This window comes from Chaetodon auriga, chromosome 9, assembly GCF_051107435.1.
Source record: "Chaetodon auriga isolate fChaAug3 chromosome 9, fChaAug3.hap1, whole genome shotgun sequence".
NCBI classification, from domain to species: Eukaryota; Metazoa; Chordata; class Actinopteri; order Chaetodontiformes; family Chaetodontidae; genus Chaetodon; species Chaetodon auriga.
This window is the reverse complement of record NC_135082.1, coordinates 15,244,888-15,260,385: the sequence shown is the minus strand read 5'-3', so window position 1 is coordinate 15,260,385 and position 15,498 is coordinate 15,244,888. Positions and strand designations below refer to the sequence as shown.

General features: G+C 43.3%; 6 protein-coding genes across 31 annotated transcripts in view; all 6 read right to left on the bottom strand.

Moving 5' to 3' along the window:
• Positions 1–4,494, bottom strand: part of LOC143325930 (protocadherin beta-16-like) — a 164,908-nt gene extending 160,414 nt beyond the window's left edge. Inside the window, exon 1 of the mRNA XM_076739351.1 lies at positions 1,021–4,494. Within this exon, the coding sequence (XP_076595466.1) occupies positions 1,345–3,798 (2,454 nt within the window). The 5' untranslated portion in view covers positions 3,799–4,494 and the 3' untranslated portion in view covers positions 1,021–1,344. The remainder of the gene's footprint in view (positions 1–1,020) is intronic.
• Positions 1–15,498, bottom strand: part of LOC143325917 (protocadherin gamma-C5-like) — a 280,430-nt gene that overhangs the window by 76,218 nt on the left and 188,714 nt on the right. The window lies entirely within an intron of this gene.
• LOC143325938 (protocadherin beta-16-like) overlaps positions 1–15,498 on the bottom strand; it is a 59,190-nt gene that overhangs the window by 30,661 nt on the left and 13,031 nt on the right. The gene's annotated exons all lie outside the window — the stretch shown is intronic.
• LOC143325931 (protocadherin beta-16-like) lies at positions 6,061–8,649 on the bottom strand. Its single transcript, XM_076739353.1, has one exon. The coding sequence runs from the start codon at positions 8,647–8,649 to the stop codon at positions 6,196–6,198; it is 2,454 nt and encodes an 817-aa protein (XP_076595468.1). The 3' UTR covers positions 6,061–6,195.
• LOC143325940 (protocadherin beta-16-like) lies at positions 9,335–11,958 on the bottom strand. Its single transcript, XM_076739362.1, has one exon. It carries the CDS (start codon positions 11,753–11,755, stop codon positions 9,341–9,343), a length of 2,415 nt encoding a protein of 804 aa, XP_076595477.1. The 5' UTR covers positions 11,756–11,958; the 3' UTR covers positions 9,335–9,340.
• LOC143325934 (protocadherin gamma-A3-like) overlaps positions 11,993–15,498 on the bottom strand; it is a 67,990-nt gene continuing 64,484 nt past the window's right edge. The window contains exon 2 of the mRNA XM_076739356.1: positions 11,993–14,073. Coding sequence (XP_076595471.1) covers positions 14,069–14,073 — 5 coding nt within the window. The 3' untranslated portion in view covers positions 11,993–14,068. The remainder of the gene's footprint in view (positions 14,074–15,498) is intronic.

Genomic DNA, 15,498 nt, shown 5'->3' with positions numbered 1-15,498 from the left:
AGCTCGTATTTTTGCAGACCATTCTTGCCGACATCAAGGTCGATTGCTCTATCTAATATAAATTTTGCTCCAGTCACAGCAGATTCGCTGATTTTAAAACTGACTTCATTTTTTTCAAACGTGGGAGGATTGTCATTTATGTCTGTAATCTCGACTGTGACACTGTAGAACTCCATGGGGTTCTCCAAAATGATCTGAAAATGTAAAGCACAAGGCGTAGTCTGTCTGCAAATCGCTTCTCTGTCCATTCTGTCTTTGACTAGGAGGACTCCTCGTTCGTTATTGAGCTCGATGTACCCCGCGCTGTCTCCCGTATAAACGCGAGCTTTCCCTGATTTCAGTCTTTTTACATCTAACCCCAAATCCTGAACAATATTACCGACTAAAGAGCCACTCGGCATTTCCTCGGGGATGGAGTAGCTGATTTGCGCGAGCGCTGAGGTGAGATGAAGGATCAGGAAAAACAACAGTACTTGCCGTCTCATTGTTCTGTCCGACATTTTCCTCGTGAAATTTAAGAAGACGAATTATGTTCCACGATGACCAGATATTTATGGTCCATTACATTTGATGACAAAAAAGGTATGAAGTGTTACTCCGCGATCGTCCACATCGGTAAAATAGAGCATTTGCACTGGCGTCGTTTGAGTGTACGCGGACGTTACAACCCCGTGTCTGTCTTTCTTTCTCTGATATCATCAGGATGGGGGAGGCTTTCTTCAAATCCACGGTGAAACAGCAACTCACTGGCCAACAGCGGCCCTAAGAGTTCACAGTAATGAACTACAGAAAACGCCGGGAGAGGAAAACAATACTGTACGTGAGACAATACAGTTGTTTTATGTACCAGATGAAAAGGCCAGTAAAAAAGCTGACAAACAACTACAAAACTGGATCATAGAGGTCTCACATGATACTTTGGTTAAAGGCGTCAATCATGCATTTCCTTACGACACAGTGGAAAGGAAATATATGAAGTCATTTTGATATATGGACGAGGAATTCATTTCAAATGTTTACTAGTGCCACGAACATGTAACGATAGATAGATAGATAGATAGATAGATAGGCAGGCTACGGCTGTATTTGTATTTTCCTTTGTCATCATACGGTTGATTCCAAAATAGATGTTAAGTAATCATCTATCAATTCCTGCATCACGGAGCTACTTCAGCATGATATCCAGCAGGAACTAGCCTGCACCACCACCGCCCGCAAATACACACACACACACACACACACACACACACACACAGGGCGACAACAGCGACTCTGTCCATGGTGCTGATTACAAACTGGCGATACATAGCACCAGATATGGAATTTATCAGTCACAGAAAACATTCAAACAATGTGCAACTGAAATAAACCCAGATGACGAACCTCTAAAGGAGAGTCTGGTTCATCCAGGATGCTCTTCTCACTCTGTAGCCGCTGCATCGTCCCTGTTGAACTGGGGTCCATAATCAGCACGTTCTGACTACCAGCTCGGCCGAACTTACAGTCACTCTTTCTGGAGTCAGTCGTCCTGCACACCTCGTAATTGTACACGTGTGGGAGAGTCCCTGTCCCCAAAGTGTCTGAGTAACGTGGTGGATAATATGGAATCACAGGCAGACTGGAGTGATACAGGACGCGAGACTGTCTCCATCTGTAGATTTTCACTGCTATAATAACCACCAAACACGTGATGAAGAGGAAGGAAACGACAGCCAAAGCCAACACCAAGTAAAAAGTCAGGTTGTCATTGTACTCCTTGTCGTGTGGAAAGTCAGTGAACTCCGACAGCACTTCAGGGAAGCTGTCCGCCACCGCCACATTAACAATGACTGTAGCTGAACGAGAGGGCTGCCCGTTGTCCTCCACTATGACAGTCAGTCTTTGTTTGACTGCATCTTTATCAGTCACTTGGCGGATCGTTCTTATTTCTCCATTCTGTAAGCCCACTTCAAACAGCGCCCTGTCTGTGGCTTTCTGCAGTTTATAGGAGAGCCAGGCATTCTGTCCAGAGTCCACATCAACAGCCACCACTTTGGTCACCAGATAGCCCACATCTGCTGAACGAGGCACCATTTCAGCCACCAGAGAGCCACCAGTCTGGACTGGGTACAGAACCTGAGGGGGGTTGTCGTTCTGATCCTGGATCATTATTTTCACTGTCACGTTGCTACTGAGTGGAGGAGAGCCTCCATCCTGCGCTTTGACGCGGAAGTGGAAATCTTTGATCTGCTCGTAGTCAAAAGAGCGCACTGCATGGATGACTCCACTATCAGCACTGACTGACACATATGAGGAGACTGGCACTCCGTTAACAGAGGAGTCCTGCAGGATGTAAGAAACACGCGCATTCTGGTTCCAGTCAGCGTCTGTGGCTTTGACTGTGAATATAGAGAGACCTGGTGTGTTGTTCTCTACAATGTAGGCCTCATACGAGCTCCTCTCAAAGACAGGCGCGTTGTCATTGACATCAGAGATCCGTAAGGTGAGAGTGACGCTGCTGGAGAGGGAGGGGACTCCTTCATCAGAGCAGGTCACAGTGATGTTATATTTGGTCGCGACCTCTCTATCCAAAGCTAATTCTGTAACTAAAGTATAAAATCCATTTATTGTAGTTTCTATTTTAAATGGAATGTTGGCGTCGATATGACACTCTACCTTTCCATTATTCTCTGAATCTGGATCACTGATGCTCAACATGGCTATAACAGTGTTTGGAGGGGAGTCCTCTAATAATGATTCTGATTTAGAAACAATGTTAATATGAGGACTATTGTCATTTATATCAATAACATCAACAATTACTTTAGTGGAATCAGAGAGTCCTCCACTGTCAACCGCCTCTATATCCATTTGATACATTTTTGCCTTTTCATAATCTATTTCACCGACTAGGATAATGTCACCAGTCTTCGTATCAATTTTAAATAGTTCAGATAAAAGACGTTTGTTGGTAGATATCCGATAAGAGACGTCTCGATTCGAACCGATGTCTTTATCAGATGCACTGACAGCCGTTACACTGGTGCCTCTTGGTGAATTTTCTTGTAATTTTGCTCTATACACCGGCTTAGCGAATGTCGGTGCGTTGTCATTCGCATCTAATACATTAACAAATATCTGCATTGTCCCTGACATCTGTGGCTCTCCTCCATCTATAGCAGTCAACAACAGTGAGATGTATTCCTGCTTCTCTCGATCTAGAGGCTTCTGAAGAACCATCTCCACCTTTTTGCTTCCGTCTGCCTGATTTTCTATTTTTAATGCAAAGTTATCAGTTGGAGTAAGTGAGTATTGTTGTAAACCATTCATCCCAATGTCGGAATCAATAGCTTTCTCTAATATGAATTTCGATCCTATCACAGCAGACTCGCTAATTTCAAAGCGTTTTTCCGCATTTGTAAAAGTGGGGGTGTTGTCGTTTATGTCGGTAATCTCCACTGTTACACGAAACAATTCCATTGGATTTTCCAGAATGAGCTGGAAGTGTAAAGCACAAGGCGTCGTCTCTCCACATAAAGCCTCTCTGTCTATTCTCTCTTGGATGAGGAGGACTCCCCTTTCTTTATTCAGTCCGATGTATTCGACACTGGCTCCTGTATAGACACGAGCTTTGCCTGATTTCAGCCTTTTAAGGTCTAAACCTAAATCATGCGCTATGTTACCAACTACAGATCCTTTGGTCATTTCTTCAGGGATCGAATAACTGACCTGGCCGAGCACGTAGCTGAGATGTAGGACCGAGAGAAACAACAGTACTTGCCGTCTCATTGTTCTGTCGGAAGCAATTTCCTGCACCATTAAACCAAACGCTTTCCGGATAAAGTCAGTGCGAAGGTAGGTCCTAAAAATATCGTCCGCAATCCAACTATTGGAAGCAAAACAATATATCCAGTTTTGCCGTTCGTCGTAATCCTAACGGACCGTATATTCCGTCTTTCTCCGAGTATGTCCAACGTATCGACAGGAATGGGGAGGACACAGACACACAAAAAAAATAACAAGGAGTGAAATCGGAACACGCTTGTCAACAGCGACCCTTTGAGTTGAAAGTGCAAATTACAAGTCCCATCACAGAGCCAGCTGAATGCAAAGTCAGACTGGTAATCAAGCTGAACTAAAACTAGAGACAATGTGGCCATTAATTCAGAAAACTTACATTTTCCATAACAAAAATATTGATAATATTGTCCTCAAGTGGTTTAGTAATTTAGTTCAATGCTGTAATAACAAAATAGTGCTTTTGAATTGTAGAAAGAGCTGAAAGTATGAAGCAGAGTAAGAGATTAAAACAGATCACCTGGGTTAATTTCAACACAGCAGCGTTAAGTGCTGCTGTCCATGGTGCTGAATGGTAATACTGTCGTTTACAATGAGCTTCTCAAGCATGTATATGTGGTCTGTTTTGAAGTGCTGATGAAATCAACAGCCTTATGTAATGAATGCACATGTCATGACTTTGATTTGCATAAAAATTAAACAGTGTCATTGTTACAGTTTTCTAACCTCTAGAGGAGAGTCTGGTTCATCCAGGATGCTCTTCTCACTCTGTAGCCGCTGCATCGTCCCTGTTGAACTGGGGTCCATTATCAGCACGTTCTCACTACCAGCTCTGCCGAACTTACAGTCACTCTTTCTGGAGTCAGTCGTCCTGCAAACCTCGTAATTGTACATGTGTGGGAGAGTCCCTGTCCCCAAAGTGTCTGAGTAACGTGGTGGATAATATGGAATCACAGGCAGACTGGAGTGATACAGGACGCGAGACTGTCTGTAAAAACAGGTGCATTATCATTGACATCCAACACCGTGATCAAAATCCGAATTGTTCCTGACATTTGCGGCTCTCCTCCATCAAAAGCTGTCAAAACTAAAGATATCAACTCTTCCTTCTCTCTGTCAAGAGGCTTCTGTAAAACCATTTCAACCTTTCCTCTTCCATCACCTTGACTGTCCCGTTTTAATACAAAATTATCAGTCGGTTTAAGCTCGTATTTTTGCAGACCATTCTTGCCGACATCAAGGTCGATTGCTCTATCTAATATAAATTTTGCTCCAGTCACAGCAGATTCGCTGATTTTAAAACTGACTTCATTTTTTTCAAACGTGGGAGGATTGTCATTTATGTCTGTAATCTCGACTGTGACACTGTAGAACTCCATGGGGTTCTCCAAAATGATCTGAAAATGTAAAGCACAAGGCGTAGTCTGTCTGCAAATCGCTTCTCTGTCCATTCTGTCTTTGACTAGGAGGACTCCTCGTTCGTTATTTAGCTCGATGTACCCCGCGCTGTCTCCCGTATAAACGCGAGCTTTCCCTGATTTCAGTCTTTTTACATCTAACCCCAAATCCTGAACAATATTACCGACTAAAGAGCCACTCGGCATTTCCTCGGGGATGGAGTAGCTGATTTGCGCGAGCGCTGAGGTGAGATGAAGGATCAGGAAAAACAACAGTACTTGCCGTCTCATTGTTCTGTCCGACATTTTCCTCGTGAAATTTAAGAAGACGAATTATGTTCCACGATGACCAGATATTTATGGTCCATTACATTTGATGACAAAAAAGGTATGAAGTGTTACTCCGCGATCGTCCACATCGGTAAAATAGAGCATTTGCACTGGCGTCGTTTGAGTGTACGCGGACGTTACAACCCCGTGTCTGTCTTTCTTTCTCTGACATCATCAGGATGGGGGAGGCTTTCTTCAAATCCACGGTGAAACAGCAACTCACTGGCCAACAGCGGCCCTAAGAGTTCACAGTAATGAACTACAGAAAACGCCGGGAGAGGAAAACAATACTGTACGTGAGACAATACAGTTGTTTTATGTACCAGATGAAAAGGCCAGTAAAAAAGCTGACAAACAACTACAAAACTGGATCATAGAGGTCTCACATGATACTTTGGTTAAAGGCGTCAATCATGCATTTCCTTACGACACAGTGGAAAGGAAATATATGACGTCATTTTGATATATGGACAAGGAATTCATTTCAAATGTTTGCTAGTGCCACGGAACGACTTCAGCATAATATCCAACAGGAACTGGCCTGCACCACCACCCGCAAACACACACACACACACACACACACACACACACACACACACACAGGGCGACAACAGCGACTCTGTCCATGGTGCTGATTACAAACTGGCGATACATAGCACCTGATACGGAATTTATCAGTCACAGAAAACATTCAAACAATGTGCAACTGAAATAAACCCAGATGACGAACCTCTAGAGGAGAGTCTGGTTCATCCAGGATGCTCTTCTCACTCTGTAGCCGCTGCATCGTCCCGCTTGAACTGGGGTCCATTATCAGCACGTTCTGACTACCAGCTCTGCCGAACTTACAGTCACTCTTTCTGGAGTCAGTCGTCCTGCACACCTCGTAATTGTACACGTGTGGGAGAGTCCCTGTCCCCAAAGTGTCTGAGTAACGTGGTGGATAATATGGAATCACAGGCAGACTGGAGTGATACAGGACGCGAGACTGTCTCCATCTGTAGATTTTCACTGATATAATAACCACCAAACACGTGATGAAGAGGAAGGAAACGACAGCCAAAGCCAGCACCAAGTAAAAAGTCAGGTTGTCATTGTACTCCTTGTCGTGTGGAAAGTCAGTGAACTCCGACAGCACTTCAGGGAAGCTGTCCGCCACCGCCACGTTAACAATGACTGTAGCTGAACGAGAGGGCTGCCCGTTGTCCTCCACTATGACAGTCAGTCTTTGTTTGACTGCATCTTTATCAGTCACTTGGCGGATCGTTCTTATTTCTCCATTCTGTAAGCCCACTTCAAACAGCGCCCTGTCTGTGGCTTTCTGCAGTTTATAGGAGAGCCAGGCATTCTGTCCAGAGTCCACATCAACAGCCACCACTTTGGTCACCAGATAGCCCACATCTGCTGAACGAGGCACCATTTCAGCCACCAGAGAGCCACCAGTCTGGACTGGGTACAGGACCTGAGGGGGGTTGTCGTTCTGGTCCTGGATCATTATTTTCACTGTCACATTGCTACTGAGTGGAGGAGAGCCTCCATCCTGCGCTTTGACGCGGAAGTGGAAATCTTTGATCTGCTCGTAGTCAAAAGAGCGCACTGCATGGATGACTCCACTATCAGCACTGACCGACACATATGAGGAGACTGGCACTCCGTTAACAGAGGAGTCCTCCAGGATGTAAGAAACACGCGCATTCTGGTTCCAGTCAGCATCTGAGGCTTTGACTGTGAATATAGAGAGACCTGGTGTGTTGTTTTCTACAATGTAGGCCTCATATGAGCTCCTCTCAAAGACAGGCGCGTTGTCATTGACATCAGAGATCTGTAAGGTGAGAGTGACGCTGCTGGAGAGGGAGGGGACTCCCTCATCAGAGCAGGTCACAGTGATGTTATATTTGATCGCTACCTCTCTATCCAAAGCTAATTCTGTAACTAAAGTATAAAATCCATTCACTGTAGTCTCTATTTTAAATGGAATGTTGGCATCCATATGACACTCTACCTTTCCATTATTCTCTGAATCTGGATCATTGATGCTTAACATAGCTATAACAGTGTTTGGAGGGGAGTCCTCTGATATGGATTCTGATTTAGAAACAATGTTAATATGAGGACTATTGTCATTTATATCAATAACATCAACTATTACTTTAGTGGAATCGGAGAGTCCCCCGCTGTCTACAGCTTCAATATCAATTTGATAATTTTTTGCCTTTTCGTAATCTATTTCACCGACTAGGATAATGTCACCAGTCTTAGTATCAATTTTAAACAATTCAGATAAAATGTGTTTGCTGGTAGATATAAGATATGACACCTCACCGTTCGAGCCGATGTCTTTATCAGATGCACTGACAGTCGTTACACTGGTGCCTCTTGGAGAATTTTCTTGTATTTTTGCCCTATACAGCGGTTTAGCGAAGGTCGGTGCGTTGTCATTAACATCTAATACATTGACAAATATCTGGATTGTCCCTGACATCTGTGGCTCTCCTCCATCTATAGCAGTCAACAACAGTGAGATGTATTCCTGCTTCTCTCGATCTAGAGGCTTCTGAAGAACCATCTCCACCTTTTTGCTTCCGTCTGCCTGATTTTCTAGTTTTAACACAAAGTTATCAGTTGGAGTGAGTGAGTATTGTTGTAAACTATTCATCCCAATGTCGGAATCAATAGCTTTCTCTAAGACAAATTTCGATCCTATCACAGCGGACTCGCTAATTTCGAAGCGTTTTTTTGCATTTGTAAAAGTGGGGGTGTTGTCGTTTATGTCGGTAATCTCCACTGTTACACGAAACAATTCCATTGGATTTTCCAGAATGAGCTGGAAGTGTAAAGCACAAGGCGTCGTCTCTCCACATAAAGCCTCTCTGTCTATTCTCTCTTGGATGAGGAGGACTCCCCTTTCTTTATTCAGTCCGATGTATTCGACACTGGCTCCTGTATAGACACGAGCTTTGCCTGATTTCAGCCTTTTAAGGTCTAAACCCAAATCATGCGCTATGTTACCAACTACAGATCCTTTGGTCATTTCTTCAGGGATCGAATAACTGACCTGGCCGAGCACGTAGCTGAGATGTAGGACCGAGAGAAACAACAGTACTTGCCGTCTCATTGTTCTGTCGGAAGCAATTTCCTGCACCATTAAACCAAACGCTTTCCGGATAAAGTCAGTGCGAAGGTAGGTCCTAAAAATATCGTCCGCAATCCAACTATTGGAAACAAAACAATATATCCAGTTATGCCATTCGTCGCAGGGATCCTAACGGACCGTGTATTCCGTCTTTCTCCGTGTATGTCCAACGTATCGACAGGAATGGGGAGGACACAGACACAAAAAAAATAACAAGGAGTGAAATCGGAACACGCTTGTCAACAGCGACCCTTTGAGTTGAAAGTGCAAATTACAAGTCCCATCACAGAGCCGGTTGAATGCAAAGTCAGACTGGTAATCAAGCTGAACTAAAACTAGAGACAATGTGGCCATTAATTCAGAAAACTTACATTTTCCATAACAAAAATATTGATAATATTGTCCTCAAGTGGTTTAGTAATTTAGTTCAATGCTGTAATAACAAAATAGTGCTTTTGAATTGTAGAAAGAGCTGAAAGTATGAAGCAGAGTAAGAGATTAAAACAGATCACCTGGGTTAATTTCAACACAGCAGCGTTAAGTGCTGCTGTCCATGGTGCTGAATGGTAATACTGTCGTTTACAATGAGCTTCTCAAGCATGTATATGTGGTCTGTTTTGAAGTGCTGATGAAATCAACAGCCTTATGTAATGAATGCACATGTCATGACTTTGATTTGCATAAAAATTAAACAGTGTCATTGTTACAGTTTTCTAACCTCTAGAGGAGAGTCTGGTTCATCCAGGATGCTCTTCTCACTCTGTAGCCGCTGCATCGTCCCTGTTGAACTGGGGTCCATTATCAGCACGTTCTCACTACCAGCTCTGCCGAACTTACAGTCACTCTTTCTGGAGTCAGTCGTCCTGCAAACCTCGTAATTGTACATGTGTGGGAGAGTCCCTGTCCCCAAAGTGTCTGAGTAACGTGGTGGATAATATGGAATCACAGGCAGACTGGAGTGATACAGGACGCGAGACTGTCTCCATCTGTAGATTTTCACTGATATAATAACCACCAAACACGTGATGAAGAGGAAGGAAACGACAGCCAAAGCCAACACCAAGTAAAAAGTCAGGTTGTCATTGTACTCCTTGTCGTGTGGAAAGTCAGTGAACTCCGACAGCACTTCAGGGAAGCTGTCCGCCACCGCCACGTTAACAATGACTGTAGCTGAACGAGAGGGCTGCCCGTTGTCCTCCACTATAACAGTCAGTCTTTGTTTGACTGCATCTTTATCAGTCACTTGGCGGATCGTTCTTATTTCTCCATTCTGTAAGCCCACTTCAAACAGCGCCCTGTCTGTGGCTTTCTGCAGTTTATAGGAGAGCCAGGCATTCTGTCCAGAGTCCACATCAACAGCCACCACTTTGGTCACCAGATAGCCCACATCTGCTGAACGAGGCACCATTTCAGCCACCAGAGACCCACCAGTCTGGACTGGGTACAGGACCTGAGGGGGGTTATCATTCTGGTCCTGGATCATTATTTTCACTGACACGTTGCTACTGAGTGGAGGAGAGCCTCCATCCTGCGCTTTGACACGGAAGTGGAAATCTTTGATCTGCTCGTAGTCAAAAGAGCGCACTGCATGGATGACTCCACTATCAGCACTGACCGACACATATGAGGAGACTGGCACTCCGTTAACAGAGGAGTCCTCCAGGATATAAGAAACACGCGCATTCTGGTTCCAGTCAGCGTCTGTGGCTTTGACTGTGAATATAGAAAGACCTGGTGTGTTGTTTTCTACAATGTAGGCCTCATATGAGCTCCTCTCAAAGACAGGCGCGTTGTCATTGACATCAGAGATCTGTAAGGTGAGAGTGACGCTGCTGGAGAGGGAGGGGACTCCTTCATCAGAGCAGGTCACAGTGATGTTATACTCAAAGGCTCTCTCTCTGTCTAATTCACTGTCAGTTATGAGGCTAAAGAATTTCTTCGACGTTGTTTTCATCAAGAATGGCAAGTGTTCTTCGATATTACATTTGACTTTGCCATTTTCTCCCGAGTCAGGGTCTTGAACATTAAATATAGTTACCACAGTTCCTGCTCTAGAATTTTCTGAAACAGAATTCGTTTTAGACATTATATTAATAGTCGGGTGATTATCGTTCGTGTCGGTCACATCAACAATAATCTTACACGAATCAGTCAGTCCTCCGTCGTCGCTTGCTTGTACGTGTATTTCATAGTGCTGCGCCTTTTCATAATCCAGGTTTCCAGATAAAGCTACCACACCATTTTCTTCGTCGATTTGAAACACAAGAGGGACATCATCCAGCGTGTTTGTTATTGAATATGACACTTTTCCATTTGAACCTTGATCTGCATCTACAGCACTAACGGTGCTCAATATTGTGCCCTTTGGAGCTGTCTCCGGTATCGTTACCCTGTACACTTCCTGCGTAAATACCGGGGCATTGTCATTTGCGTCTAACACTGAAATTTCTACTCGCATTGTTCCCGACAGCTGAGGGTCACCACCATCAACTGCTGTGAGAGTTAAAGAAAGGTGCTCTTGCGCCTCTCTGTCTAGATGTTTTTGTAAAACCATCTCCACCTTTTTACTCCCATCTTGCTGATTTTGGAGTTTTAGGTGAAAGTTGTCTGTAGGCTTTAGCGAATAACTCTGCAATCCGTTCACACCGACATCTAGATCCATAGCTCTCTCTAGCACAAATTTTGCTCCAATCACAGCCGACTCACTAATCCTAAATTTCATCTCATCCTTTTTGAAGCTGGGTGCATTATCGTTAACGTCATTTATTTCGATTGTAACTGTAAAGAACTCTATCGGGTCTTCGAGTGTAATCTGAAGATGTAAAGCGCAAGGTGTTGTCTGTCCACAGAGCGCCTCTCTGTCGATTCTCTCTTTCACAACTAGGACTCCTCTGTCTTTATTCAGCTCGACGTATTCTGCATTGTCTTCTGTGTATATACGAGCTTTTCCTGACTTCAGTCTTTTCACATCCAACCCTAAATCCTGCGCTATGTTACCAACGAGCGAGCCTTTTGACATTTCCTCGGGAATAGAGTATGTGACCTGCCCGAACACTGAGCTGAGGGAGAAAATCGAGATAAACAACAGTACTTGCCGTCTCATTGTTCGGTCCGACATTTTAGCTTCGACAAATACTGTAGATATAAAGTGATATTCCAAAGCGTTAAGGTCCCCCTATTACAAAATGATCCAGAGAAGAAAAAAGATTATCCTCGTGTTTCTTGAATCCGAGCTAAATAAAATTGCTGCGCGGTTTTCTCCCGGTTTCTGCAACGACGCCTGTGTTCTGCATGTGTGTCTCTTTCTCTGTTTAATATTATACATGATGGGGGGAAGGCTCTACATTGACCAACAGCGGCCCTGAGAGTCCAAACACTTGCACTGCAGAAAACTGCACTATGCACGAGAGGAGGTTCAATATGAAGAAAACAATACGACTTCCAGCCATTACAAAATAAATACTAATTCAAAAACTTACTCTTGAAGTTGTTAAACAATGTAACGGCTTAATCAATAGGTATTATGTAAATAACAAATTAATTAGGAGTTCATTTGTTAAGTATGCAGTTTATCTACTCAAGAAAGAAGTCATCTTAGAGCAAAGAATAAACGATTTGTGGAGTTGATCAGAAACAGAAGTCAGAGATAAAATTATTTACGAAAATAACTATTGTCTTAGAAGGAAATGAGAGAAGAAATATATCATCAAACATGGGTAAATAATTGAAATGATTTGTAATTATCACAATTTTTGGAAGTTAAGATGATAAACTGACGACTGGGAAGAATAATCCCAAATACTATTCTTCAGCAGCTCACAAAACTTATTTTCCAGCAGGAACTCTTTCCCTTTTAATTTTAATCATCTCAGCAATGACCAGTAAAATGATAACTGAGGCGACTAAAAATGCTCACTTGCACTTGTTGTTTACACAGAGAGTGAGAGCAAAATGACTTTTCATCATATATGCAGAATGGAAACGTTACTCTCTCATTTCCATTTGGTTTAGATCCACTTATGGGCTACCTGAATGGAAACTGACACTATGGAGACATTTAATAACAATTTTCTATTTACTGTCCAACACCTTTACTGGGATCCAAAGTAACTTAGATTTTAATTATTATTTTTATTTTTTACTATTTTGTTTTACTTCCCACAGCTTCATCATGTCCAAAAAGCGGCTCATGAGATGAAGCTGTAGCAGAAAGAGGCACAGCAGAACAGCTAGGTGAACTGTAATGGGAGCAGATCACAGCAAGATAACTTAAAATCTACTGCTGCTGGCGTGTCTTTGCTAATGACTAATAAACGGTCAACAAGAACTGGGTTATGAAAACATCATGCACAGCGAAGATGATGCTCGTGCTAAGATGTTTATAGCTGCTTTTTTTACTGCACAAGTACAGCCAGTTCAATCTCATGCTAATAGGTTTTTCTGGTCTTACAACAAGGTCACTGAAGAGGTCATAACAGACAATTTCACTGATGCCCTGAAAAGATCACAGGATAGCCTATTGTTTGTGTTGGGTAACGTAAACACTCACACATAAGTGCTTCTCACACCATTTAACAGTATGCTGATTTGATTATATGCTTGAGAAAATACCGACAAGTTGTAAAAGAAAAGAAATCAACTGCAAGGACAACTTAAATATGGAAAAGTAAAGCAGGGAACGACCACACTGACTGTCTGGGGAGTATGTTAGACTCTCATAAAATGCCACATCAGTGAACACACTGTGTGTCTTCTGAACCACCGAGTCTGAAGCAACAAAAGAGACTAAAGCATTTTTAGTTAAAATACCATGAGATGTGAAGAATAGAAAATATGTGGTTTGGATTGATCAGACACAGCTCTTCACCTGTTCTGTTTAGAAAATATGGGTATCAGTTGAATCTGGAGGTTGGCTTGAATGAAACATTTTTGGATCAGTCTATCCCGTCTATGTCTCAAACACTGACAGAAGTGGACAAGTGGGAGCTCAGTAGACCTTGTGTCACTTTGCTTTGCTCACCTTTGCAACCAACAACTGACATACTCATTGGAAGCTTCTGGGTGATCAGCCAAGTATTCATACTATTTTCAAATACCTTAATTGTGATAAAGGCTGAGCTTACTTGTCTAATGTTAAAAAAGACCTGAACGTAAATGTTGCACTACAGACAACTACATTCGAAGAAGTGGATATTGAATGTGTCTTTATAGAAGTATGAAAGATGGTAGGTTGTAAGGAAAACAGCCTGAATAAGAAAGGATAGTTGTATTACACTATGTCTCTAAGCTTTCCAAGAACTTCAAGCTCAGTGAGCAACACAATGAATACATACACACAAAAAAAAGGCTGTTAGAAGGTCTGATGCAACACTTTTGTCATTCTAAGAAACTAACCTCTAGAGGAGAGTCTGGTTCATCCAGGATGCTCTTCTCACTCTGGAGACGCTGCATCGTCCCTGTTGAACTGGGGTCCATTATCAGCACGTTCTGACTACCAGCTCTGCCGAACTTACAGTCACTCTTTCTGGAGTCAGTCGTCCTGCACACCTCGTAATTGTACACGTGTGGGAGAGTCCCTGTCCCCAAAGTGTCTGAGTAACGTGGTGGATAATATGGAATCACAGGCAGACTGGAGTGATACAGGACGCGAGACTGTCTCCATCTGTAGATTTTCACTGATATAATAACCACCAAACACGTGATGAAGAGGAAGGAAACGACAGCCAAAGCCAGCACCAAGTAAAAAGTCAGGTTGTCATTGTACTCCTTGTCGTGTGGAAAGTCAGTGAACTCCGACAGCACTTCAGGGAAGCTGTCCGCCACCGCCACGTTAACAATGACTGTAGCTGAACGAGAGGGCTGCCCGTTGTCCTCCACTATGACAGTCAGTCTTTGTTTGACTGCATCTTTATCAGTCACTTGGCGGATCGTTCTTATTTCTCCATTCTGTAAGCCCACTTCAAACAGCGCCCTGTCTGTGGCTTTCTGCAGTTTATAGGAGAGCCAGGCATTCTGTCCAGAGTCCACATCAACAGCCACCACTTTGGTCACCAGATAGCCCACATCTGCTGAACGAGGCACCATTTCAGCCACCAGAGAGCCACCAGTCTGGACTGGGTACAGGACCTGAGGGGGGTTGTCGTTCTGGTCCTGGATCATTATTTTCACTGTCACGTTGCTACTGAGTGGAGGAGAGCCTCCATCCTGCGCTTTGACGCGGAAGTGGAAATCTTTGATCTGCTCGTAGTCAAAAGAGCGCACTGCATGGATGACTCCACTATCAGCACTGACCGACACATATGAGGAGACTGGCACTCCGTTAACAGAGGAGTCCTCCAGGATGTAAGAAACACGCGCATTCTGGTTCCAGTCAGCGTCTGAAGCTTTGACTGTGAATATAGAGAGACCTGGTGTGTTATTTTCTACAATGTAGGCCTCATATGAGCTCCTCTCAAAGACAGGCGCGTTGTCATTGACATCAGAGATCTGTAAGGTGAGAGTGACGCTGCTGGAGAGGGAGGGGACTCCTTCATCAGAGCAGGTCACAGTGATGTTATACTGGGAGGCTCTCTCTCTGTCTAAATCACTGTCTGTGACTAAACTATAGAAATCATTTGAAGAAGTTGTAGTAGTAAATGGTATGTTGCCATTTATTCTGCAGTTAACTTGACCATTGTTACTTGAATCTGGATCAAGGACACTGAACATAACTATAACTGTATTCTGGGGAGAGTTTTCTGGGATTGAATCAGATTTGGAGAGGATACTGATTACAGGCTGATTATCATTAATATCAATAACATCAACTATAATTTTACTGGAATCAGACAGACCACCACTGTCTGTAGCCTCAATGTCAAT

Coding starts and splice junctions, on each gene's coding strand:
- LOC143325931 (XM_076739353.1), bottom strand. CDS start 8,649: ATGGTGCAGGAAATTGCTTCCGACAGAACAATGAGACGGCAAGTACTG.
- LOC143325940 (XM_076739362.1), bottom strand. CDS start 11,755: ATGTCGGACCGAACAATGAGACGGCAAGTACTGTTGTTTATCTCGATT.